The sequence below is a fragment of the Chlorocebus sabaeus genome, chromosome 4 (genome assembly GCF_047675955.1).
Source record: "Chlorocebus sabaeus isolate Y175 chromosome 4, mChlSab1.0.hap1, whole genome shotgun sequence".
In the NCBI taxonomy this organism is placed as follows: Eukaryota; Metazoa; Chordata; class Mammalia; order Primates; family Cercopithecidae; genus Chlorocebus; species Chlorocebus sabaeus.
In genome coordinates, this window is record NC_132907.1 from 62139940 (window position 1) to 62164227 (window position 24288).

The 24288-nt window shown below is 38.0% G+C and overlaps 1 protein-coding gene across 3 annotated transcripts in view; it reads left to right on the top strand.

The window, feature by feature from the left end:
- ZFR (zinc finger RNA binding protein) overlaps nt 1–24288 on the top strand; it is an 88163-nt gene that overhangs the window by 6655 nt on the left and 57220 nt on the right. For all 3 annotated transcript variants that reach the window (XR_005238020.2, XM_007961301.3, XM_007961300.3), the window contains 3 exons: nt 18308–18590; nt 20610–20754; nt 22908–23126. Coding sequence is in view for 2 of the 3 variants with exons in the window: in XM_007961301.3 (XP_007959492.1) it covers nt 18308–18590; nt 20610–20754; nt 22908–23126 (647 nt within the window). In the remaining variant the exon portion in view is untranslated. The remainder of the gene's footprint in view (nt 1–18307; nt 18591–20609; nt 20755–22907; nt 23127–24288) is intronic.

Sequence of the window (24288 nt, forward strand, 5' to 3'; positions counted from 1 at the left end):
CCTGTAATCCCAGCTACTCGGGAGGCTGAGGCAGGAGGCTGAGGAGGAGAATCGCTTGAGAGCCAAGATCGCACTATTGCACTCCAGCCTGGGCGACAAGAGCAAAACTCCGTCTCAAAAAAAAAAAAAAAGAAAGAGAGAGTCAGGTAAAGTCAGTAGCATTCTTGTTTCATCAATATTGAATTAGATTATTAAATTTCAAATAAGTCCTGTTTATGTATAGCCACCAAACCTATTCAGTAAACAGGAATAAAACAAATGAGATATTCAAAACACAGAGGAGAAAATGCAATAGGATAAAAAAGTCATAAAAGATGACAAAGATGGACTGTGTTCATGAGTGAAAAACCAATGCCATCAAATTATTATCTCCTAATCTCTGTATATTTAGTGTTACTCCAATAAAAATCTCATAGGATTTTTGCTATAACTTGATAAAGGGATTTTAATGTACATAGTGAGGAGAGTGATCAGCTAAAAATATCATGAAGGTCTTGCAAAAATAAGGAAGGACTTGTAATATCAGATACCAAAATATTATTAATAGAAAAATGTGATATTGGTACAGGGATAGACAAATAGATCATTGAATTAAAGTAGACATCCCAGAGATAGACATGCTTATATAGGTAGTTGGATTAGAATATATATCTAATATATATCTGTTTAAATAGATGTGTATATTAAAAAAAAAATCAGCTGCATTATTACTCAGAGACATAGATCATCAGGTTAATCAAAAGACCATTCAGGCTTATAAATGTTGTAATTGATGAAGTATATTAGAATTATTTGGATGGATCTTTAGTCTGCTTATTAAAGGTACTTGTCTATTAATTGTCCATGACACCACTCTGTCAGAATACAGGATTAGAGTGATTGTTCTGAGTGTATCATTTCTTAGTATTTCATGAAAGCCATGTACAGTACAGCTTTTATTCATACAGAGATAAAATGAATGAAATAAACTTTGGGCTTTTTTGTTTTATTTGAATATTAGTCTTGTATATTAAAGTGCATTTGTAGGGAGTAATTCACTTATTTAATATTTTATGAGCATCTACAATATGCATAGTCCCTGCTCTCAGGGAGTTTATACTTCTGGGGTATGAGGGTGGAGACAGATGCATCTACAGATAACTATGCCATTATAATAAAGTTTAATGAAATACTAAAATGGGAAATTGGAGGATTTTGACTTTGGAGTTTGAGGTAGACTTCGTGTTCTTTCATTCTGAAAATCAAGGGAATGTCATTTTAGACAAAGGAAAAGTATTGAGCCAAGACAAATATCTGGATTGCGTGATATAATAGAGACTGGTTTGGCTCTGAAGTCAGACTACCTGAGCTGAATCTGGCTCCTCCTATTACCTGCCATGTGACCTTGGGCAAACAGTCTCTTGTTAGTTTTTTGTCTATAAATTGAAGATAATAAATTTTCTTTGCCTCATAGGAAAACTGCACATGTAAGACGATAGTTCAATGAAATGTCGTAAACCCAATGTACCTGTGTAACTTGCACTTAAAAACAAAAACAGAACATTATCAGTATCCCAGTAGGTTTTCACATTCTCCATTGTATTGTTTTGAGGATTCAGTATTATTTGTAAAGTGGACCTGGCAGTGACTCACACCTGTAACCTTAGCACTTTGGTTGGCCTAGGCGGGAGGATTTTAATCCCAGGAGTTTGAGACTAGTGTGAACAGCAAAGCGAGACTCTGTCTCTATTATTAATAAAAGAAAGAAGAGAAGAAAACATTATTTTTGAAGTGTTCAGAACAGTATCTGGCATATATTATATCCCCACCATTATTCAGTAGGTGGCTGGTGAATATGGATGAAACCAGAGAAAGTACAGTGCCTGGCATATATCAAGCATTCAGTAGACATGTTTTGAATTATTTATAGAAAAATAATACAACTGTGGGGCCGGGCACGGTGGTTCACACCTGTAATACCAGCACTTTGGGAGGCTGAGGCAGGTGGATCATGAGGTCAGAAGGTCGAGACCATCCTGGCTGACGCGGTGAACCCACGTCTCTACTAAAAATACAAAAAAAAAAAAAATTAGGCAGGTGTGGTGGCGGGCTCCTGTAGTCCCGGCTACTCCGGAGGCTGAGGCAGGAGAATGGTATGAACCGGGGAGGTGGAGCTTGCAATGAGCCGAGATCGCACCACTGCACTCCAGCCTGGGCGACAGAGCGAGACTCCGTCTCAAAAAAAAAAAAAAAAAGGAATACAACTGTGGTTACCAGCTTTAAGGTAGGACCAGGGAAAGAAATAAATACTTGGTGAACAGAGAGCCAGGAAAATTTAGGGTCATGAAAACCAAAAGATGATAGCGAGGTCATCAGCTTTAGAGATGCTGGATTAGGGATTTAGTACAGTTACCAAATTACTGGTGTAATTTTAATGAGTAGCCTTTATAGGGAAACTAGAATCTCATCACTTGGAGCTACAGAAAAAATAGCATAAAATTTTACTTAAAATAAGTTTGTAGTCTAGTGTTCACATAGATACTTAAGAATTCCAGAGGTCACATGGGCTTAAAGTATTGGGAAGCACTGTGATTGAAATCAAATGAAAATAAATTTTTGGAATTCATATTTCTGGGAAAGCTATAGTATAAAATACACTACTAGTACGGTAGTCAGCATTAAATGGGCAAGGCATGTCTTTGAAAATAGATTTGAAGAAATATGACACTTTTTTTATGGGAAAAACAATAAAACTGTTTAAACAATAACCATGTAGATGTGAAAGCAAAGAGTGCTGTGATTTATGAAAGTGGCTTTATAGCTTCTCTTACTTCCCCAATCCTGCGTATTCCCAGACCGTTTTATGCTATAAGCATAATGGTCTCTATGAAATGTAAATTTAATGATAACACTCTTCTGTTTAAGTTACTATCAGAATATCTGGTTATCCTAGTTTTATAATTAGAAGTCTGTAATGCTTCACCCACATTTATGAAATTCACACACATCTGCAAATATTCGTAGTAAGCTTTTAAAATCTTGACAGTAAAAACTAAATTGACAGGTTAGCTTTTTTCCCATCTCACTCTGTGAATATTCATACCTTTCCTTGAAGAAATGTTAATACTTTTGAGAAATGAAGGATTTGTTTTTCGTTGAGTATAAAAAGTTAAAGAGGTTGGATGTGGTGGTTCATGCCTGTAATCCCAGCATTTTGGGAGGCTGATGTGGGTGGATTGCTTGAGCCCAGGAATTCAAGACCAGCCTGACCTCAAGCAATCCACCCGCCTCTACAAAAGTTAGCCCCTTATCATGGTATATGCTTGTGGTCCCTGCTACTCAGAGGCTGAGGCGGAGGATCACTGGAGCCTGGGGAGGTCGAGGCTGTAGTGAGCCTTGATCAAGCCACTGCACTCCAGCCTGGGTGACAGAGTAAAACCCTATCTTTAAAAAAGAAAGAAGGAAAGTTATAGAGCACTTCATTTTAATTAATTTATGGTATCCGTCAGGGTTTATTGTACCCAATCAATAGTTTCTTTTTTGAGTAGTTCTAGTTACAAGAATTGACATTCCATGACCTTTATTCTTTCTTAGAGGCCTTCCAAAGAGCAAAGAAAACATTCCCCTTCTTTTTCAAAATGGAATAAAATTCATCCTATCTAGCAAGATTTACATCATGGGATCTTAAACATTTTGCTGTTTTATCATTCTATGAATTATTTCCTCTATCACGTATTCCCAACTATGTTAAAGACAAATATAATTGGAAAATGAAAGAATGTTGGAATCACCTACAAGGGTGGTACAGTAGTGAAATAACTGGATGATACTGCATTGCCCAAGTATCATATCTTCTTTCAAGAAGCTAAGAAGAAAGTAGAGATACTATTTTCATAGTTGGCTTTTAGTTTTCCTTCAACACAGTTGAGAATGCAGAATTCTTCATTCTCTGCCCATACCAGCAAAGGAGAAGAAAGTTGACACAGGAAAATGTTTCCCAGTTATCAGATATCATAAGATGAATGCCAAAAGCACCACTCTAGACTAATGATAATGTTGAAATTGTGTAAGCAAAAAATCTCGGTCTGCAAGTCTTCAGCTGATAATGTCCTACATGAATTTTTCAAACTCAATCAATAAATAATATATTTCTAAGGAATAAAAAAGAAATATGCCATTCTCATTCAGTTTGTCATTCACTAGAAGGGACTTCGTTATATAACATAATTGTGACAAGAACCAGAACATCCTATTTTGCTAAGCAGATACTTGGCAGAATTCTTTCATCTTTTTGTTGTTGTTTTGAGACAAGGGTCTCGAACTCTAGCCCACGCTGGAGTGCAGTGGCACAGTTTTGGCTCACTGCAGATCTCTGCCTCCCAGGCGCAAGTGATCCTCCCTCCTCAGCCTCCAAGCATGTGCCACCATGCCCAGCTTATTTTTGTAGAGATGGGGTTTTTGCCGTGTTGCCCAGGTTGGTCTCAAGCTCTTGGATTTAAGCAATCCACCTGCCTTGGCCTCTCAAAGTGCTGGGATTACAGGCCTGAACCACCATGCCTGGTGAATTCTTTCATCTTTTGTGAAGTTTGTGGACTAAAATATACTTGATATGGTTCGTTAGTGGACAAGTGCTGAAAACAGATGCTTTATACAAAAGTGATTGGAAAAAAGTGGTTGGTGTAGAAATGAGTTATTAGATTAAACATTCCAAATCTAAAATTGAAAATGTTTTGCAGTTATGGAGTAAAGAAGATGGCCATCTCTTTAACAAAATATGAGCCATCAGACATTTCAGAAAAAAATTTTTATGGATTGTATTTTGACCCTGCAAGTGCAGGAAGAAGAACCAGAGGTAATGATGAACTGCAATAGAACATGTTAGAGATACATTTCAGATCTGGAGTCAACCTTTGTGAGATGGGCGTGTTCCAAGTTTGTGCATCAAAATTGAGCATTTAGCTGTGTTTAGAGAACATGGTCCATATACCTTTGAAATCAGGGCAATATGGAATAAAAATTTGGGCTTACTATAATTTTTTAACTACTGTAATTCTTATTTATAAAAGTTTCTAATAGTTCTTCATTATGCTTTATTTTAATGGAAATTATTTGTTAAATGACTGTAATTAAAATAACTTGAAAGATCCAGTAGACACAGATGGGAAATGGTGATAGCTGTCTCTCCTGGTGAGTTAAAGATTACAAGAAAATTAAGAACTTTCGTACGACATTAAACGACCTCCCTCTCTTGTGGTCTACCATTCTCGTGAGTTGGTAGGAATTGTAGGATAAGCTATCTTATTCTAGTTTTTAAGAAGAAAGCAAGCGACGGGGCACAGTGGTTCATGTCTGTAATCCCAGGACTTTGGGAGCCTGAGATGAGAAGATTACTTGAAGCTCGGGAGTTTGAGACCAGCCTCGGCAGCATAGCGAGACCTCATCTCTACAAAAAAAAAAAAAAAATTAGCCAGGCATGGTGGAGTGCGCCTGTGGTCCCAGCTACTTAGAAGGCTGTGTTAGGAGGATCACTTGAGCTGGGGATGTTGAGGGTACAGTGAGCTGTGATTGCACCACTGCACTCCTTCCTGGGCAACAGAGTGAAAAAATAAAAATAAAAAGAAGAAATGGAGCCTAAATTTAAATTTCTTCTAAAATTCTATGGTAATAAAATTATTATTATAATAACGTTGTAAAGATAATGGGAGCATGACATTACAACATCAAGAATAAGGAATAGCCAGGTGCTGTGGCTCACACCTGTAATCCCAACACTTTGGGAGACTGAAGGGACAGGATTACTTGAGCTCAGGAGTTTGAGACCAGCAATATATAAAGAACTCTGAAAACTCAACAAAAGTCAAATAACCCAATTTAAAAATTGGCAAAAGACTTAAATAGAAACTTTACCAAAAATGACAGATGACCAAAAGGCATATGAAAAGACGCTCAACATCACTAATTATCAGAGAAATGCAAATCAAAACCACAATGAGCCATCACCTCACATTTAGTGAGCTATCACCTACATTATAGTAAACCCAAATTTTTATTCCGTATTGCCCTGAAGGATAAATGAACCATGTTCTCTAAATACAACTAACTGCTCAACTTTGATGCACAAACTTCTAGTGGCGCAATCACAGCTCACTGCACTCTCAACATCCCCAGCTCAACATAGCGAGACCCCCATCTCTACGAAAAATTACCCGGGTTTGATGGCAGGTGCCTGTGGTCCCAGCTACTCAGGAGGCTGAGGTGGGTGGATCGCTTGAACCTGGGAGGTTGAGGCTGCAGTGAGCCACTTTTATACCACTGCCCTCCAGCCTGGGTGACAAAGTGAGACCCTGTGTCAAAAAAAAAATTTGCTGGGCATGGTGGCACACATGTGTAGTCCCAGCTACTACTCGGGAGGCTGAGGTGGAAAGATCACCTGAGTCCAGTCTGCAGTGAGCCTTGATCTTGCCACTGCAGTTACTGGGTAACAGTAAACCCTGTTGCATTAAAAACAAACAAAAAAAGGAATAATTAAAATTGCTTTGTCTTTGGGATGATTCTGTGAGGAAGTTTGTCTTTTTTTTTTTTTCAATGTTACACCAAATTTAAAGACATTTAAATGGCAGTAATTTCGTAGATACGTAAAATGTCACAATTTGACCTAGAAAAGTCCAACACTGTTGAACATTAAACTTGGACTAAAGGGAAGGTCAGATTGTGTTTTGTGTGCCATGAAAAAGAAAGAAATGTTTTATCTATCAGTTACTTTGCTGTTTTACCCAAAATTGAAACATGCACACACACAGTATGTTTTCTAAGGTACGAAAAGCACATCTAATGTGAGTAACAGAAGCTGTCTGTGTTTTCTTCAGATTTTCCCACTTCATTCTTTATAACTGCAGAAATACAGTATTCTGTTTCTGCCTGGTAGTGGTTCCTCTAGAAATTTAACATGACTATTTCACTTAGTCTAAAGTTAGTCATTAGTTTTATTCCCCTAACCAATAGACTTAAAATGCCTTAAACTTGATCAGTCCTCCTGATTTTGTGCTCTTGTTATATGATAGCTCAGATTTTTTTTTAACCCCGTGACCAATTACTGTTGGACACAATTATTTGTTTTATATAGTGATTATTTGTTTTATCAGTGATTATTTCAGTTTACCTTCATATTTACCACTCTTTTTGCTCAACATTCATTCATTCTGAAATCATTTTTATTCTTAATTAAATCTTTGAGAATTTCCATTAGCATGAGTCTAAAAAACAGGTTTTTCTCTTTTTATCTTTTTTTGAGACAAGGTCTCACTGTGTTGCCCAGGCTAGAGTACAATGGTGCAATTTCAGCTCACTGCAGCTTCAACCTCCCGGACTTAAGCAATTCTCCCACCTCAGCCCCCTGAGTAGCTAGGATGACAGGCAAGCCACCATGCCTGGCTAATTTTTGTATTTTTTAGTAGACAGAGTGTCACTGTGATGCCCAGGCTGGTCTCAAACTCCTGGACTCAAGAGATCTGCCTGCAGTAGCCTCCCAAAGTACTGGATTACAGGTGTGAGACACCACAACCAGCCCGAGATTTTTTTTCTTAATCTTAAAATATCTTTGATTCTCCCTCCTTGAATAGTCATCACTTAATCTCTGTAGGCAGATTTTTCCCTCTGGCTGCTTATAAGAGTTTTTCTTTATCTTTCATGTTTATGGTTTCATTGAGATATATCTTAGTGTGAATTCTCGTTTGCTAGGGTTTCTTGGGGCTCCTGAATCTGAACATTGTTATCTTTCATTAATTTTAGGGAATCTCTGACATTCTTTTTCTATATTCTCTCCTAGTCTTTCTCTCCATTTGTAATTCCAATTAGATGTAAGTTACCACTTTTTATTTTATCTTGCAAGTATTTTAACGTCTTCAATATTTTTCATCTCTTCCTCTGTGTGCATTCTGGGTAATTTTTACAGATAATTTTCTCATTCACCAGTTTATTGCCAGTCATGTCTAATTAGTTATGCAATAACTTTTCTGAGTTTCTGACTGTAATTTGTCAGTTGATTTAGTTTTAGAAGTTCATTTGGTTGTTTTTGACCCATCCATCTTGTTCCTTAGTCTGAGTTTTGACAATCTCTTTTACTTCAAGTGTGCTTACATTTTGTATCCAATAATTCTAATGCCTGTGGTCTTAAAAATTTTTTTTTAATTCTGTAAATTGTTGCTTATAGTAGTGTATTTCGCTTGGGTTTTATTGTGATTTTTTTTTTTTTTTTTTTTTTTTTTTTGAAATAGGGTCTCATTCTGTCACCCAGGCTACATCCCAGTCAGTATCACCCAGGCTACACCACCCATGATTGCAGTGGTGCAGTCGTGGCTCACTGCAGCCTCAACTTCCTGGGCTCAAGCAGTTCTCCTGCCTCAGCCTTCAGGACCCCACCATACCTGGCTAATTAAGACAAGAAAAATTTTTTTTAAAGGCAGGGCTTTATTGACTAGCCTAGTGTCAAACTCCTGGCCTCAAGCGATTCTCCCCCTTTGACCTCCCAAAATGCCAGGGTTACAAGCATGAGCTACTGTGCCCGGCCTCTTAGGATTTTTTTGATTGAGGTTTCCTGTTTGTTGGGATGTTATTTGCAGCATTTGCAGAAGAATATGTATTTTGTGCCACCTGGAAGCACTGTTAGCCTAGAGTTACACAGGTTGAGTATTTTCGGGTTAGACTTGCTCAACGGGTAAGTGTAATGCAAATATTCCAAAATCAGAAACGTCTGGTCCCATGCATTTCAGATAGTAGATAGTCAGTCTGAATTAAACTAACTTCTTGGTTGGGAATTTGCCTGGTCAGATAATGTAAATTCTAGAGCCCAAACCTAGGGGAAGACTGTCTTGTGCCTAAGAACTGTCAGGAAAGTCTTTTCTCTTCTTTACCCATGCCTGGCTAATTTTTGTATTTTTTAGTAGAGACAGGGTTTTACCGTGTCTTGTGCCTAAGAACTGTCAGGAAAGTCTTTTCTGTTCTTTACCCAGAGCCAAGACTGAGCTAGGAAAAAGTTTCCTTACAGTTCTCTCTTAAAGATGGAAGAAGAGCACAATGGCTCAAGCCTGTAATCCCAGCACTTTGGGAGGCCGAAGCAGGCGGCTCACGAGGTCAGGAGATCGAGACAGTCCTGGCTAACACGGTGAAACCCCATGTCTACTAAAAATACAAAAAAATTAGCTGGGCGTGGTGGAGGGTCCCAGCTACTCAGGAGGCTGAGGCAGGAGAATGGCGTGAACCCGGGAGGCGGAGCTTGCATGAGCTGAGATTGTGACACTGGACTCCAGCCTGGGTGACAGAGCAAGACTTCGTCTCAAAAAAAAAAAAAAGATGGAAGAAGACTTTTTTCTAATTCACTCACTGTGGTGATTCGTTTGGGAGCCCCAAAGTTCTAAACTGTTGCTTCCCAATTCTTCTATGTCTGCTGACACAGAAAGTGATATTTGTACGGTAGCTTGCTGTACAAACTGAGAGATTGGAGCCTTGGATAAGGGATATTGCAGCTGCAGGCAACAGAATCGGGGCCTCCCTCAGGTCACTCATGCACTGTGCATTCTCCCTGAGAACTAACACCAACATCTGGTGGGAATCTTTGCTTTTGTACTACTCAGAGTGTGGTAGGCAGAGTGATGCTGCTCTGTGACTTCTCTTGTTACTGCCTCATAAAAGGTATTTGTAGGATAATGTAAGTCAACCAATTGCTAAACATACTGTAATTGTTTGTTTTGAGACAGAGTCTCCCTCTTCACTCAGGTTGAAGTGTAGTGGTGCAGTCACAGCTCACTGAAGTCTTGAACTCCTAGGCTCAGGTGATCCTCCTGTCTCAGCCTGTTGAGTAGCTGGGACTATAGGCATGTACCTACATGGTAGGCTAATTTCTTTTTTTTTGAGACAGAATCTCGCTCTGTCGCCCAGGCTGGAGTGCAATGGTGCGATCTTGGCTCACTGCAACCTTTGCCTCCTGGGTTCAAGCGATTCTCCTGCCTCAGCACCCCGAGTAGCCGGGACTACAGGCATGTGCCACCATGCCTGGCTAATTTTTGTATTTTTAGTGGAGACAGGGTTTCACCATGTTGGCCAGACTGGTCTCGAACTCCTGACTTCTGGTGATCTGCCCACCTTGGCCTCCCACAGTGCTGGGATTATAGGTATGAACCACTGCACTTGGCCACACAGAGGTTTTTAATTTTGATGTAGTCTCATTTGTCTATTTTTAATTTTTTGCCTGTGCTTTTGGTGTCACATCCAATAAATCATTGCCAAATTTAATATCATGAAGCTTTTTCCCCTGTGTTTTCTACTGAGTTGTATTGTATAGTTTTAGCTGTTACATTTAGATCTTTCATCCATTTTGAGTTAATTTTTGTATATTTTGTGAGGTGAAGCTCCAGCTTTTTTCCTTTTCATGTGATATTCAGTTTTCCTAACACCATTTGTTGAGAAGACAACTCATTGAATGGTCTTGGCATCCTTGTCAAAAATTATTTGACTGTATATGCAAGGCTGTATATCTGGGTCCTCTGTTGTATTTCATTGGTCCGTATGTCTGTATGCCAGTACCACACTGTTTATTATAGTTTGAAATTAGGGAGTGTGAGACTTCCAACTTTGTTCTAATATTTTAAGGTTGTTTTGGCTATTAGGGGTCTCCTGAGATTCCACAGGAATTTTAGGATAGATTTCTTTTCTGGCAAAAAAATCACTGGGATTTTTATAGGAATTGCATTGAATCTTTAGATCACTTTGGGTAGTATTAACATCTTAACAGTAGTTTGCCTTCTAATCCATAAACATGGGATGTCTTTCCATTTATTTGTGTCTTTAAATCTTTCAGCAGTGTTTTGTAGTTTTTAATATACACATTTTTCAACTCCTTGGCTAGGTTTATTCATAAGGTTTTTTGTTTTGTTTTGTTTTTTCGTTTTTCTTTTATTTTCGTTGTTTTTTTTTTTTTTTTTTTTTTTTTTTGGTTTATTTTGGGTTTTTTTTTTTTTTTTTTTTTTTTTTTTTTTTTTTTTTTGGTTTTTGAGACAGAGTCTTGCTATGTTGCCCAGACTGGCATGATCACAGCCAGCTGCAGCCCTGACCTCCTGGGCTCAAGTAATCTTCCCATCTCAGCCACCCAAGTAGCTGGGACTACATGCACATGTCGTCATGCCCTACTAAATTTTTTTTGTATTTTTTGTACAGATGAGGTCTCACTATATTGTCCTCCCACCTTAGCCTCCGAAAGTGCTAGGATTACAGGCGTGAGCCAGCCACAGTGCCTGGCCCAAGTTTTTTGTTCTTTTTGATGCTATTGTAAGTGGAATTGTTTTCTTAATTGCCTGTGTATTGTTAACGTATAGGAATGCAACTGATTTTTGTATCCTATAACTTTGCTTATTTCATTTATTAGTTCTAACATTTTTCGTGGAGTGTTTAGTGTTGTCCATGTATAAAATGATGTCGTTTGTGAACAAATGGCTTGATCTTTTCAATTAGGATGCCCTTTTTTTTTTTGAAAGAGTGTTTCTTTGTTGTCCAAGCTGAAGTGCAGTGGCACAATCTCAGCTCACTGCAACCTCTGCCGCCTCGGTTTTTAAGCAGTTCTCATGCTTCAGCCTCCCAAGTAGCTGGGGCTACAGGTACATGCCAGCATATGTGGCTAATTTATTGTATTTTTATTAGAGACGGGGTTTCATTGAGTTGGCCAGGCTGGTCTCGAACTCCTGGACTGAAGTGATCCACCTGCCTTGACCTCCCAAAGTGCTGTGATTACAGGCATGAGCCACCAGCACCTGGCCTAATTTGGATGCCTTTTGTTTTTCCTGCCTTATTGTTTTGGCTGGAACTTAAGTACTATGTTAAATAGAAGCAGTAAAAGCATGCAGCTTTGTCTTCTTCCTGATCTTGGTGGAAAAGCTTTCAGTGTGTCATCACTGAGTGTGAGGTTAGCTATGGGCTTTTCATAGTTTTTATTATATTGAGGTTATTTCCTTCAGTTCCTAGTTGGTTGAAGTTTTTTTGTTTGTTTGTTTGTTTTTAATCATAAAAGGATGTTGACTCTTGTCAAATGCTATTGAGATGACACTTGGGTTTTGTCCTTCATTTTATTAATGTGTACTACGTTGATTTATATGTTGAACTTGTCACCATATTTTAAACTGTTTAAGAAAACAAGTGTTGTAGGGAGTGGATGTGATGGATAAGAGCACATACACACTGGGGCCACACTGCTTAGGTTCTGGCTTTTGCTCTGCCACTTACTAGTGATTTCATGATACCTTGGGTTTAGATTAAATAATTTTCTGCTAGGTTTCTATTAATTATAAACCTTACTTTGCTGTAATTAGTAGTTTTTATCAATGAATTAAGCAATTTCATTTTCCTGTTGCATAATAGAAACTTTTTGTGTAAAGGGATAATAAATAGAGACCAAGAAAATGAATGGTGAATAACTATTATAGACTCCAAGTTAATGGTCTGCATCATGGAATGAAGATTCTCAAACTTTTGGGTTTCAGGATTCCTATAGCACTTCTAATTATTCAGAACCCCAGAGTTTTTGTTTATTTGGGTTATATTGATATTTACTATATTAGAATTAGGCTTGGCGCAGTGGCTCACACCTGTAATCCCAGCACTTTGGGAAGCCGAGGTGCGTGGATCACTTGAGGTTAGGAATTTGAGACCAGCCTGGCCAACCTGATGAAATCTGTCTCTACTGAAAATACAAAAATTAGCCAGAAGGTAGCAGCTGCCTATAATCCCAGTTACTCAGGTGGCTGAGGCAGGGAGCACTGCTTGAACCCAGGAGGTGAAGGTTGCAGTGAGCTGAGATTGTGCCACTGCACTCCAGCCTGGGCAACAGAGTGAGACTCTTGACTCAAAAAGAAAGAATAAAACTATTATACATTAAACAAAAATATGCTTATGAAAAATTAGTTTCAAAAACAGATGAGAGGCATTGTTTTACATTTTTACAAATCTTTTTAATGTGTTAAATTAAGAATATTGATTCTAAAAATTTGCTTTTGCATTCAGACTGTTGCAGTAAATTATTTGGATTAAAATATACAAAGGCAGCGTCACTTCACACCAGTGTATAATTAAAAAGAGAACAACCTTGTGTGGACCTCCTGAAAGAGTCTCAGGAACCCTTAGGGGGGTCCCTGGATCACATTGAAAACCACTGTTGTATACAAGTTAAAAACTCTGACTTTCAAAGCATTCTGGTTTTCTTTCTTTTGGTACTAACCTCCACATCACTGAATAGTATTCCTCTTTTGCTATTTTGTAATTTATCAACTTTATGCATATATTTTTATTTCCTACAATCACAGTTTAGGACTACATTGCATATGCTCTCTTCTCATTTCTTCTCTTCCCAAATTCAGATTATGTCTGTTAATTTAGACAGTATACTCCATTTCTAGTTCCATCAAAGCTAGACAGTATATCAGTACTCTGTACTTTTTAAGAATTCTTGAAACTCTTGTGCTTCACTTCTCTTTCCCTACTTCACTCCCCAACTTAATGTATACTCTTATTTGTGATAACATTTACATTATGTTCTATAATCATAGTTTATCTTCTCTAATTTAGATTGATTCTAAAACTTTACAGCAAAAACTTTTATCAGTAGTAGTTATTGTGGAGCCTAGTACCATTCTATGATTATGATTTCTAATGTGTTCCATTTTACAATCCTATACCGCTTATTAGAAAATCTTCCTAGGCTCAAGTTCAAATGGATTTTTTCCTTTTTTTCATACCATACTGATTACTTAACTATAAAGACTTTTATTGGGATCATGCCTTTCTTGAGCAGTTTACATTTCCTGAATTCATTCATTACCTTTCTTTTCTTTTTTTTTTTTTTTTTTTTTTTTTGAGACGGAGTCTCGCTCTGTCGCCCAGGCTGGAGTGCAGTGGCCAGATCTCAGCTCACTGCAAGCTCCGCCTCCCGGGTTTACACCATTCTCCTGCCTCAGCCTCCGGAGTAGCTGGGACTACAGGCGCCCGCCACCTCGCCCGGCTAGTTTTTTGTATTTTTAGTAGAGACGGGGTTTCACCGTGTTAGCCAGGATGGTCTCGATCTCCTGACCTCGTGATCCTCCCGTCTCGGCCTCCCACAGTGCTGGGATTACAGGCTTGAGCCACCGCGCCCGGCCTACCTTTCTTTTCTTAATCATGTTGTCATTTATTAAAATTTGTCTAGGCTCTCTGTCTACTGGCTCTGTGCCCAGTCCCCTGTTTTTCTGGATATCTTTCTCTGAGAGGCTTCTGTCATTCCTCTAATTCCAGTCTATACTCACTGCTCTCTGGGCCTGCTGCCACAGCTCCTGACCTAGGCTTTCATCTTTTTGCAGGATCCTGTGTTTTCTTGGTTTACTTTGTGTTTTAGGTGGAATACATCTTCAGGTAGCTTGCTAAGAAAAGATGTTATAGTAGGTAAACTCCTTCCATCCTTGAATGGTTAAAAAAATCTTTATTCTGCCTCCATAGTTTGGCTGGGTACAAAATTCTACATTAGTAATCATTTTCCCTTGAATTTTGAAGATAATACCTTGTCTTCTAGCTCTAGTGTTACCAGTAAGAAGTCTAATTTTCATTTAGTTGCTGGTGCCCAGTTTTTCCCTCTCTGGAGACAGGATATTTTTGTCTTGAAAAGTAAAATACTATGTCTCTAGGTTTAGTTTTTTCACTCTGTTTTGCTCTCTGTGAGCTTTTTGATTTTGAAAGCATGGTTCCCCTCAGGAGTGGGAAATTTTATTTCTTAATTTTTTTGATCTGTTTTTTTCTTTTCTATCATTCCTTCAGGCTGGACATTGGGCCTCCTAGACTTATCCTTTCTTTTACATTTTTCATATATTTATCTTGTCAATTTCCCAACTTTATCTTCTCTTCTAGGTAGTATAAAGTTCTTGTTTTATAGATACAAATTTGAGTTTTCGAAAATTCTCATCTGTTGCCTTCATGTGTTCATTTCCCACATGGTCATTGTTGCTTGTTTTGCAGTTTATAATAGGCTTTCTTCAGATATGTGGTGATTTGTGTTGTCTGTTGATTTTTAAAAACTTTTTTTTAATTTAAAAAAATTTTTTTGAGACAGGGGTCTCACTCTGTTGTCCAGGCTGGAGTGCAGTGGTGTGATCTCAGCTCACTGCAACCTCTGCCTCCTGGGCTTAAGTGATCCTCCCACCTCAGCCACCCAAATACCTGGGACTACAGATGCATGCCACCACACGCGGCTGATTTTTGTATTTTTTGTAGAGATGGAGTCTCAAACTGTGTTGCCAAGTCTGGTCTCAAACTCAAGATCCAGCCTTTTTGGCCTCCCAGAGTGCTGGGATTACAGGTATTCCGTGGCTAACTTGACTGTTATTTTTTTAAGCAATAAGATTGCCTGGAAGTCTTGGAAGTCTTATTTTTTGTAGTGAGTCCCTGGCTCACCTTTTTTTTTTTTTTGGTAAATAGGTAAGGAGCTGGCCATTTCTTGAGTAAGAATGTAGGGTGTGTGTACTCTGTAATAATTGCTTACATACTTTGTTTTCCTGTTTCTCCTCAGGGAAAGTACTCTTCCATTTATGTCTGACGCTTGAAGTGTTTCTTGGCTTCTTTTTCTTTCTTTCTTTTTTTTTTTTTTTGAGACAGGTTGTACTCTGTCATCCAGGCTGGAGTGCAGTGGCACAATCATGGTTTACTGCAGCCTCAGCCTCCTCTGCTCAAGTGATCCTCCCACCTCAGCCTTCTGACTAGCTAGGACTACTAGCTAGGCACACACTAGCTAGTAGCTAGGCACACACTACCATGTGTGGCTAATTTTTTTAAAATTCTCTGTAGAGATGAGGTCTTTCTGCATTGCCCAGGCTGGTCTCAAACTCCTGACTTCAAGTAGACCTCCTGCCTTGGCCTCCCAAAGTGCTGGGATTACAGGTGTCAGCCACCGTGCTCAGCCTTTCTCATGCTTTTGGTAGAAGATAAGGTTCCAGTCCAGATGATGAGTAGGGACCTGGCTATACAGAGCAGAGTTAGACAATGCCAGAGATGTGTAAATAGCAATTGCTAAATCCACTGCCATCTTTTTCATATGGTTCCTGGGACTGGTGACTGTATAATTTATTGTTCAAACTGAGACACATAGGAGAGTGAAAAGTGCTAAAAGTAATAATTCCACCAGCAGTAGGCATTAACCAGAACATACAGTCATTCCTTCTTGAGTCTATGGACATTTAGGGTGAGGATCAGAGGCAGTATAAGAAATTGCCTGCCTGCCTAGTTGACTCAACATTCACATCCTATTCCCACCTGCTTTTTGTCTAATAGGACATGTTTTGGGGACAGATACTAAATAAGGAGCAGTGGGATGAATAGAAAGTCTTTTATATAACCAAAAGTACTCTTGAGTGGTATAGTCTGGATGTATTTAATCTTATCCTATTAGTAAATGTTAAATACACATTTCACAGACCTGTTGTATTTTAATTTTTTTTTTTTTTCAGTTCTAGGAATTTGAAAAAGTGTGACATGTTATTGTCATTTTCATATGGATATGGAGTTGTTCCTAGAAAATGTTATTCCCAAACAAGTTTTTCACTGTTTTAATGTAAACTTTTCTTTTCCTGTCATATTGGCATATATGTAGAAAGTGTTAGTTTTATATCAAAATATGGAAACCTCATCCAGATAGAAATTATACGAGTTTCTTTGGACTCTGTTCTAAGTTTTTTTGTTTTTTGTTTTTTGTTTTCTTTTTCATATTGGACTGAAATCTGCCACCCTGTAACTTCCAACTATTGGTTCTAGTTCTGTTCTCTGGAGCAGCATGGAGTAAGTGTCTTCTATTAGAAGGCATCTATCACCTTTTCTAGACTGAATTTCTCCAGGTGTCCTCCCCTTTTTATATGAAGTTAAAACCCATATTTCTGACCTTCACATTGATTCCCTTTGGAATCTTCTAATTTAATATAAACATCCTAGTTTATCAGTGTTTTCCATAATACAGTTAAAATATAGCCCCAAATTTTAATTCTATACCGTATTTCTATGGCACTATGCACACCAGTGCAGAATACCTTGCACTGTAGCCCATTAATCAGAGACTGAGTTAATTAGTGTAGCTTCAACATTTTTTTTTCTTTTTCTTAGCTATTCTCAGTTGTCGGCTCATACTAAAATGTGGTCAGCTAAAACCTACCAGCTAAATAACTGTTGGGGCTGTCCTTTTTCTAGTAGGTGTTTCTGCCTTAGTAATATAGCTTTATCAAGTGGAATTGAGTGTATTATTCAGAAAACCTGGAACAAGAAACACACTTTTATATGTTAACATCTGTAGGCCTTTGGTTTTAGTGATACAGGCTTTCAATTTAAAAGTTAAAATAAACATATTGCTCTAAGAACTTTAGCTAGAAATTCATTTGATTGCTGTTTTGGAAAATGTTTTTGTCTTTGAGGTTTAAATGGTTTTAATTGCAAAGCATCTGACTTATGTCTTCTTTTACAAAGCATGCTATTATATTTTTAGAAGTAACTTTGTATAATGAAATGCTCCCTGTAAGCTGGAACATGTATCTAAAATAATAGATATTCCATTGTAGGTTTTGTACCCTAGAACAGGACTTCTCAACCCTCAGCACTATTGACATACTTTAAATAACTCTTTGTTATGCACGGCTGTCCTGTGCATTGTAGGATGTGTAACAGTATCCCTGGCCTCTATCCACTAGATGCCAGTAGCTCACATATCACCACCACCTCTGCAGTTTGATCATCCAAAATATATGCAGATATAGCCATATGTCCCCTGGGGGAAAAATTCCCCCAGTTGAATACCACTGTCCTAAAGCAACAGAAGTATTTTTTTAATCAGCTAGTCAGTAGTTTCTACCTTAAATTTCTTCTGTAATTGGGCTAGAATAGAATATTTCTCTTACAATTTCTTTGTAGAGATTTGTAAAACTACAACATAATAAAGAACTTTACATGTAACGAACACCGAAGTTTCTAATTTGGTCAGTTTTTTCTTTTCTTCCTATTACTGTTTTTTATTCTAGTTTTTAATTCCTATTAATGTGATACAATCTGTGATCTGAAATGTGTGACTATATAATGTATTGAGATTAAAGAATGAAAATTACAGAACAGTAATAAATATGATATTGAATAGGAAGTTTATTGAGTTCAAATACTTGACCTTTTGTGGTCCAAGATTAAATTACTTAAAAATGTGCTTTTTATTTCAGTTGATAAATAGCTTTTAATTGAAGTTGATTAACTCCTGGATATTAAAATTGTATTATATTTATTCTTGTACTCCACAATGTAGCCAGCAGCCAGCTTCGGGTGTAGCCTATTCTCATCCAACTACAGTTGCTAGCTACACTGTCCATCAGGCTCCAGTAGCTGCTCACACAGTTACTGCCGCCTATGCACCAGCAGCCGCCACAGTTGCAGTTGCCAGGCCTGCTCCAGTAGCTGTTGCAGCTGCTGCAACAGCTGCTGCTTATGGAGGCTACCCCACTGCACACACAGCAACTGACTACGGTTATACTCAGAGACAACAAGAAGCACCACCACCACCACCCCCAGCTACTACACAAAACTACCAGGTAAGAAAACTACTAGTTTTGGTAGCCTTATCGTGCGGGTTTCTTTGTCCTCAGTGTATAATGTAATGCCCTAGCCATTGCTTCTCAAACTCGGGGCTTCCAAAATACGCATGTACTGATAGAGAAAAGTAAATGAGTATTCCTTGGTAGTTTGGGGACATACCAACCATTAAGATTCCTTGCTGACCTGGTGCGGTGGCTCACACCTGTAATCCCAGTACTTTGGGAGGCTGAGGCGGGCAGATCATGTGAGGTCAAGAGTTCAAGACCAGCATGTCCAACATGGCAAAACCCCGTCTCTACTAAAAATACAAAAATTAGCCAGGTGCAGTGGTGCACACCTGTAGTCCCAGCTACTCGGGATACCACGGCACAAGAATCGCTGGAATCCAGGAGGCAGAGGATACAGTGAGCCAAGATCATGCCCATTGTATTCCAGCCTGGGTGACAGAGCGAGACCCTGTCTCAAGAAAAAAAAAAAATATATTCCTGGCAATGAGCTTTGTATTAATAATCCTTCTTCCCACTCCCCTGTCTATTTGACTCTATTATTTATAGCTGTCTGTTAAAAACTTTTACATTAATTGCTAATTAAATATTTCATTGTTTACCCCACGTTTGTTTGTTACTGTTTTAACTGAAGACATAGAAAAGACTTCCCTTGTTTGTATTAGGGCATTATTCATCTGGAACACAGGTATGTCTCCTATTTTGAGAATATTTTGAGAACAGGACAAACATATTACATATTTTCTTCTTGAAACTTAGCAAAGGTGGAAATTCTGTCCCCTTTACATTTATCCTGTAAAGATGTTCTTTTTTAATACACATTATAACAAAAATTGATCATGCTCTTATTCATCCAGTTGCCTCTTATTCAGTCTTACGGGAATTCTACATCTTTATTATGTTTGAAAACAGTACTAGATTACTACTTGCTTTAATCTGTTTTTTTGCTTGTTTGCTTTCAGGATCTGTTTTTTAAACTTTGGTCTTTCTGAACTTTCCCTGGTTTTGCTATATTCTTTCTAAAGCATAGGAATTTATGCAGTTAAAAAAAAAAATTGAAATGTAAATCAACAATATTAGTATTTGCTATTAATTTTAGGCAGGTTACTAAATGAAATTCCTTTTGAGGTGTGATTGTTTATGCCCAGAGACAGAATATAATAAATTTTGTTGTTTTTAATAGTGTCTGTGAAACCCAGTGTTTTCTGGGCCCTGCCTGCTTCTTCAGCCATTTCACCTACATACCTTTCTACCCCTCTTTACTTCATGAACTGCCAGAATTCACTCAGCTCACCTTGATCTTTCTTGAAAAAGAAATACTGAAAAGAAAGCTGGAGCAATTACAATGCTTAGTAATGCAAGTGTTCTTTTGTAGTATTGTGAGATCCATCTTTAAGGCAAAACTGCCATACATTTTTAATAAAATTAATTTTTTCTTAAGTATTATTTTGAAATGTTTTGGTGATTGTTCTGATTGTAAAAGTTAAACGTGCTGCTTGAAATGCTTTTGATATTATTATTATTATTTTTTTCTTTTTTTTTGAGACAGAATCTTGCTCTGTTGCCCAGGCTGGAGTGCAGTGGCGTGATCTCAGCCCACTGCAAGCTCCATCTCCCGGGTTCCTGCCATTCTCCTACCTCAGCCTCCCAAGCAGCTGGGACTACAGGTGCCTGCCACCACGCCCTGCTAATTTTTTGTATTTTTAGTAGAGACGGGGTTTCACCGTGTTAGCCTGGATGGTCTTGATCTGCTGACCTTGTGATCTGCCTGCTTTGGCCTCCCAAAGTGCTGGGATTACAGGCTTGACCCACCGCGCCCGGCCTTGATATTATTTTAATGAAGTACAAAATGAATCTTCTGTGTATTTAATTTGATTATTTTATGTTTAGGTCTGTCATGAAACTACGTATTTAGTGTTTTGTTTTCCTTTATTGCACTTTTATACAGTAAGTATATTTTTTCCTTCCTCTTGTCTCATAGCAAGATTTTCTTTCATTCCTTTTCTTTAGGATTCATACTCATATGTAAGGTCCACAGCTCCTGCTGTAGCTTATGATAGTAAGCAATACTACCAACAACCAACAGCAACTGCTGCTGCTGTAGCTGCCGCTGCCCAACCTCAGCCTTCTGTTGCTGAAACTTACTATCAGACAGGTGGGTTTTCTTAACCTACATAGTTTCTTTGTAAACTATTGAAGTATATGACTTACTGTATTTTTTAATGACGATAAGCTTTTGAGTGCATCTAAATTCGTATCACATCATCTTAGGAGGCAGGTTCTAGACATGTCCTACTAAATGCCCTAGAGTCACAATTCTTAATCATGCCTTTCTCTCCTGGAAATGTACTCCATTTCTGGACTTTCAGCCCACAATTCCATTCCTGCTGAAATAAGGTGTACAAAAGAAGCTGTGATGATAACTTCTGAACACATTTTTATCTTTGCCAGAAATGCCCAGAATATATGATTTTGCCAACAAACAACCTTAGTAACCAGTGGAGACCCTTTAATGGGCCCATATTTTTAATTAATCTTCCTCTGATCTCTAATGACAGTTGGTTCTGTTATCAGCCACCAATCATGTTAAATACAGTATCTAGAATGGTTCAAATCTAGGAAGCGTTTTGTTTGCAAAGAAACCTGCGTATTTATAGACTTTAAAAGATGGATTTTTTTGAGAGAGAGAGATTTGATAATTTTTAAAACAAAGCTTTTGAAAAGTGGGCAATTCCTTTAATTTTTTTTTTCAAAGCTGTGAGGGTGTGGGTGGAGCCTTGGCTTGGAAGAGTAGAATTGGCTTCCAGTACTGGCTTTACTGCTAATGTGGGCAAGTGATTTTTTTCACCTCTCATATCTCTGTTATCTGTAAATGAAGTAAGTTGACCCAAATTTCAGTAGGACCCCTTCTAGTTCTAAAATTTTATGAGTCCCTTAAAAGTGGTTTTAACATGTTTTGAATTATAGTGACTATCTGACTATTCCTGCGGTTTCTCTCTTTTTTTTTTTTTTTTTTTTTTTTTTTTTGAAGTGGAGTTTTACTCTTGTCGCCTAGGCTGGAGTGCAATGGTGCGATCTTGGTTCACCACAGCCTCGGCCTTCTGGGCTCACACAGTTCTCCTGCCTCAGCCTCCCGAGTAGCTGGGATTACAGGCCTGAGCTACTGTGCCTGGCCTTGTGGTCTCTTCTCTATTGATTTCTGTGTATAATAATCTATAGTAAACTTCCTGTTGAATTACCAAGCTTAAGTTGTGCTTGAGTGCTGAATTATCTAAGAGAAGATCTTGATTTAGTCTAACTCTGGTATTGACTGTGACTTTTGTAAGTTATTTAGCTCTTGGATATTAGTGTCATCTCTATGAAGTATTATCTTTTTGTGTTATGTGAATCAAATTTCATAAGCAGATAAGTTCTGCTTGAGATGAAAGTTCTACTTCGGAGGCTGAGGTGGGAGGATCGCTTGAGTCCAGGAGTTTGAAGTTGCAGTGAGCCATGATCACACCATCATAGTTCAGTCTGGGCAACAGAGTGGGACCCTGTCTCAAAAAAAAAAAAAAAAGTTCTAAGGTACCTTTACTTAACATAAAATGAGCTTGGCCCCTTGATTTTGGGCTTTTTTCATAAATAATTTATATCTAGTGATCATTTACAAGTGATTATTAATTTAGTGATAAGCCTTCTAAGACTCTTTCAGAATATACATTGTTTTGAGTATGTCAGGCAGCAAAGAAGTTCGACAGACATCAGTGGCAGCCATTTAGGAATAGCTGCATTCAAGTTACTGACATTTGAAAAATTATATAGTTCCTTATTAGATTGTAGTTCACTATGGAAAAATCAGTAAAAATGCAGTGAATGGTATATGAACAAATTTCATATGATTAAACATTGAAGTTTTCACTGTGAATTGAAATATGTACATTGTAACTCATTCTATCCTGTTTCCAGTGTTAAACCTAACTGAAGTAGACTGACTAGCGCGCGCGCGCACACACACACACACACACACATGCCTTTTCAGAAAACCTTGTTTACTGGTAACACTGCTATTTCTGTTAGTTGTACATTTTGCCAAAATAATCATTTTGGAAATACATAGAAAGCATTTGGCAGAAGATAGTATATTAATTTATATATTCTGTTCATATTGGTAATAAGAGTTTTATACCTTTTGCTAAGGAGAAATTGCTGGCATAAAATTTATAGTTAATGATGGTTGTACCTATTCTTTCCAGCTTTTAAGGATACTGGTACAGTAAATATAGTGGCTTGCTCTTCTAATTTTCTGGTGTCTCTTTCCCACTTCAGCCCCTAAAGCAGGTTATAGCCAAGGTGCAACTCAGTATACTCAAGCCCAGCAAACTCGACAAGTGACAGCCATAAAACCAGCCACACCAAGTCCAGCTACTACTACTTTCTCCATCTATCCTGTATCCTCCACCGTACAGCCAGTAGCAGCTGCGGCTACTGTGGTGCCATCCTATACTCAGAGTGCTACTTACAGTACCACAGCAGTTACTTATTCTGGTAAGACTGATAAACTGTGTTTAAATGAGTAAACAAATTAGAAAGAGACTTAGTAGAAACTCTCTTGTCTATGAAATTACCTTACTCCCAATAATAAAAATTAAATTAATTGATAGACATAAATATAGATACATAATGTGACTGTACTGTAAATTGTATGCTTTTTTGGGGGGTGGGGGTAAGAGAAGATCTTAGAATAATATAAATTGTTCTTGGGGAGTTTAAAGCTTATTATGAGTATGAGTCTTGGGCTTAGCATTGCAATTAAAGGAAGTAACACCCAGTTTTCTACAGGATTGTTTCCTGCTTTTCCAAATGAAATTGAAAACTCAAGGTATACCCAGAGAATACCACAGACAAATTATTTCTGTTTATTTTGGCCCTCGAAGAGCTATTTCTTTATTATCAGAAATAATTCATCATGGAAATGTTGGGTAGCCCTTTCTAAACATCCATAAGATGGTGGTTATGTAACACACCTCTCTTGGAAGAACAGAGTAGCTTTATTTTTCTTCAATAATTATATATTTCTCCCAGAGAGGTACAATGGCTAAAACCTTATTGTGTCCACTGCTGTTGCCAATTTCTAGCTGAGGAAGTTTGCATTATCACAGTGATTAAGATCACACATTGCCTTTTTTGTAGACACTCAGCTTTTGTATTCCTCCCAGAAGATATGGTGTGAATGACACTTTTTTATTTCTCAGGGATTTTTTATCTCTTACTCTAGGGTGCTAGGGATACAATGATGAATTAGGCATGCATGGAGTGTTTGGGAACTGCAGTTCATTGTGGCTGGAATACAGGATATACATGGGATAAATGTCAGTAGATGAGGTTAGAAGTGTCAGTATGTAAAGCCATGTGTGCTCTGTTATGGTGTGTGTCTTTATCTTGTGGGCAGAAAGCAGAGGCTATATTAAGAAATGGAGCGGTGTGAGCAGATTTGTAAATTAACCAGACAACCACATGGAAATGAATTGAATGAGGAGACATTATCGTCTGAGAACTCTGGCTGGAGTGGTGAATGATGATGCTCATCATTCACCAGTATGAATGATGGTAGAAAGACATTTTATAATCTATTAAAGGCATAGTAGAGGAGATTCCTTATTTAGGAAAGAAATCTTTTGTTAAGATCTCAAGAAAATACTGAATTTAT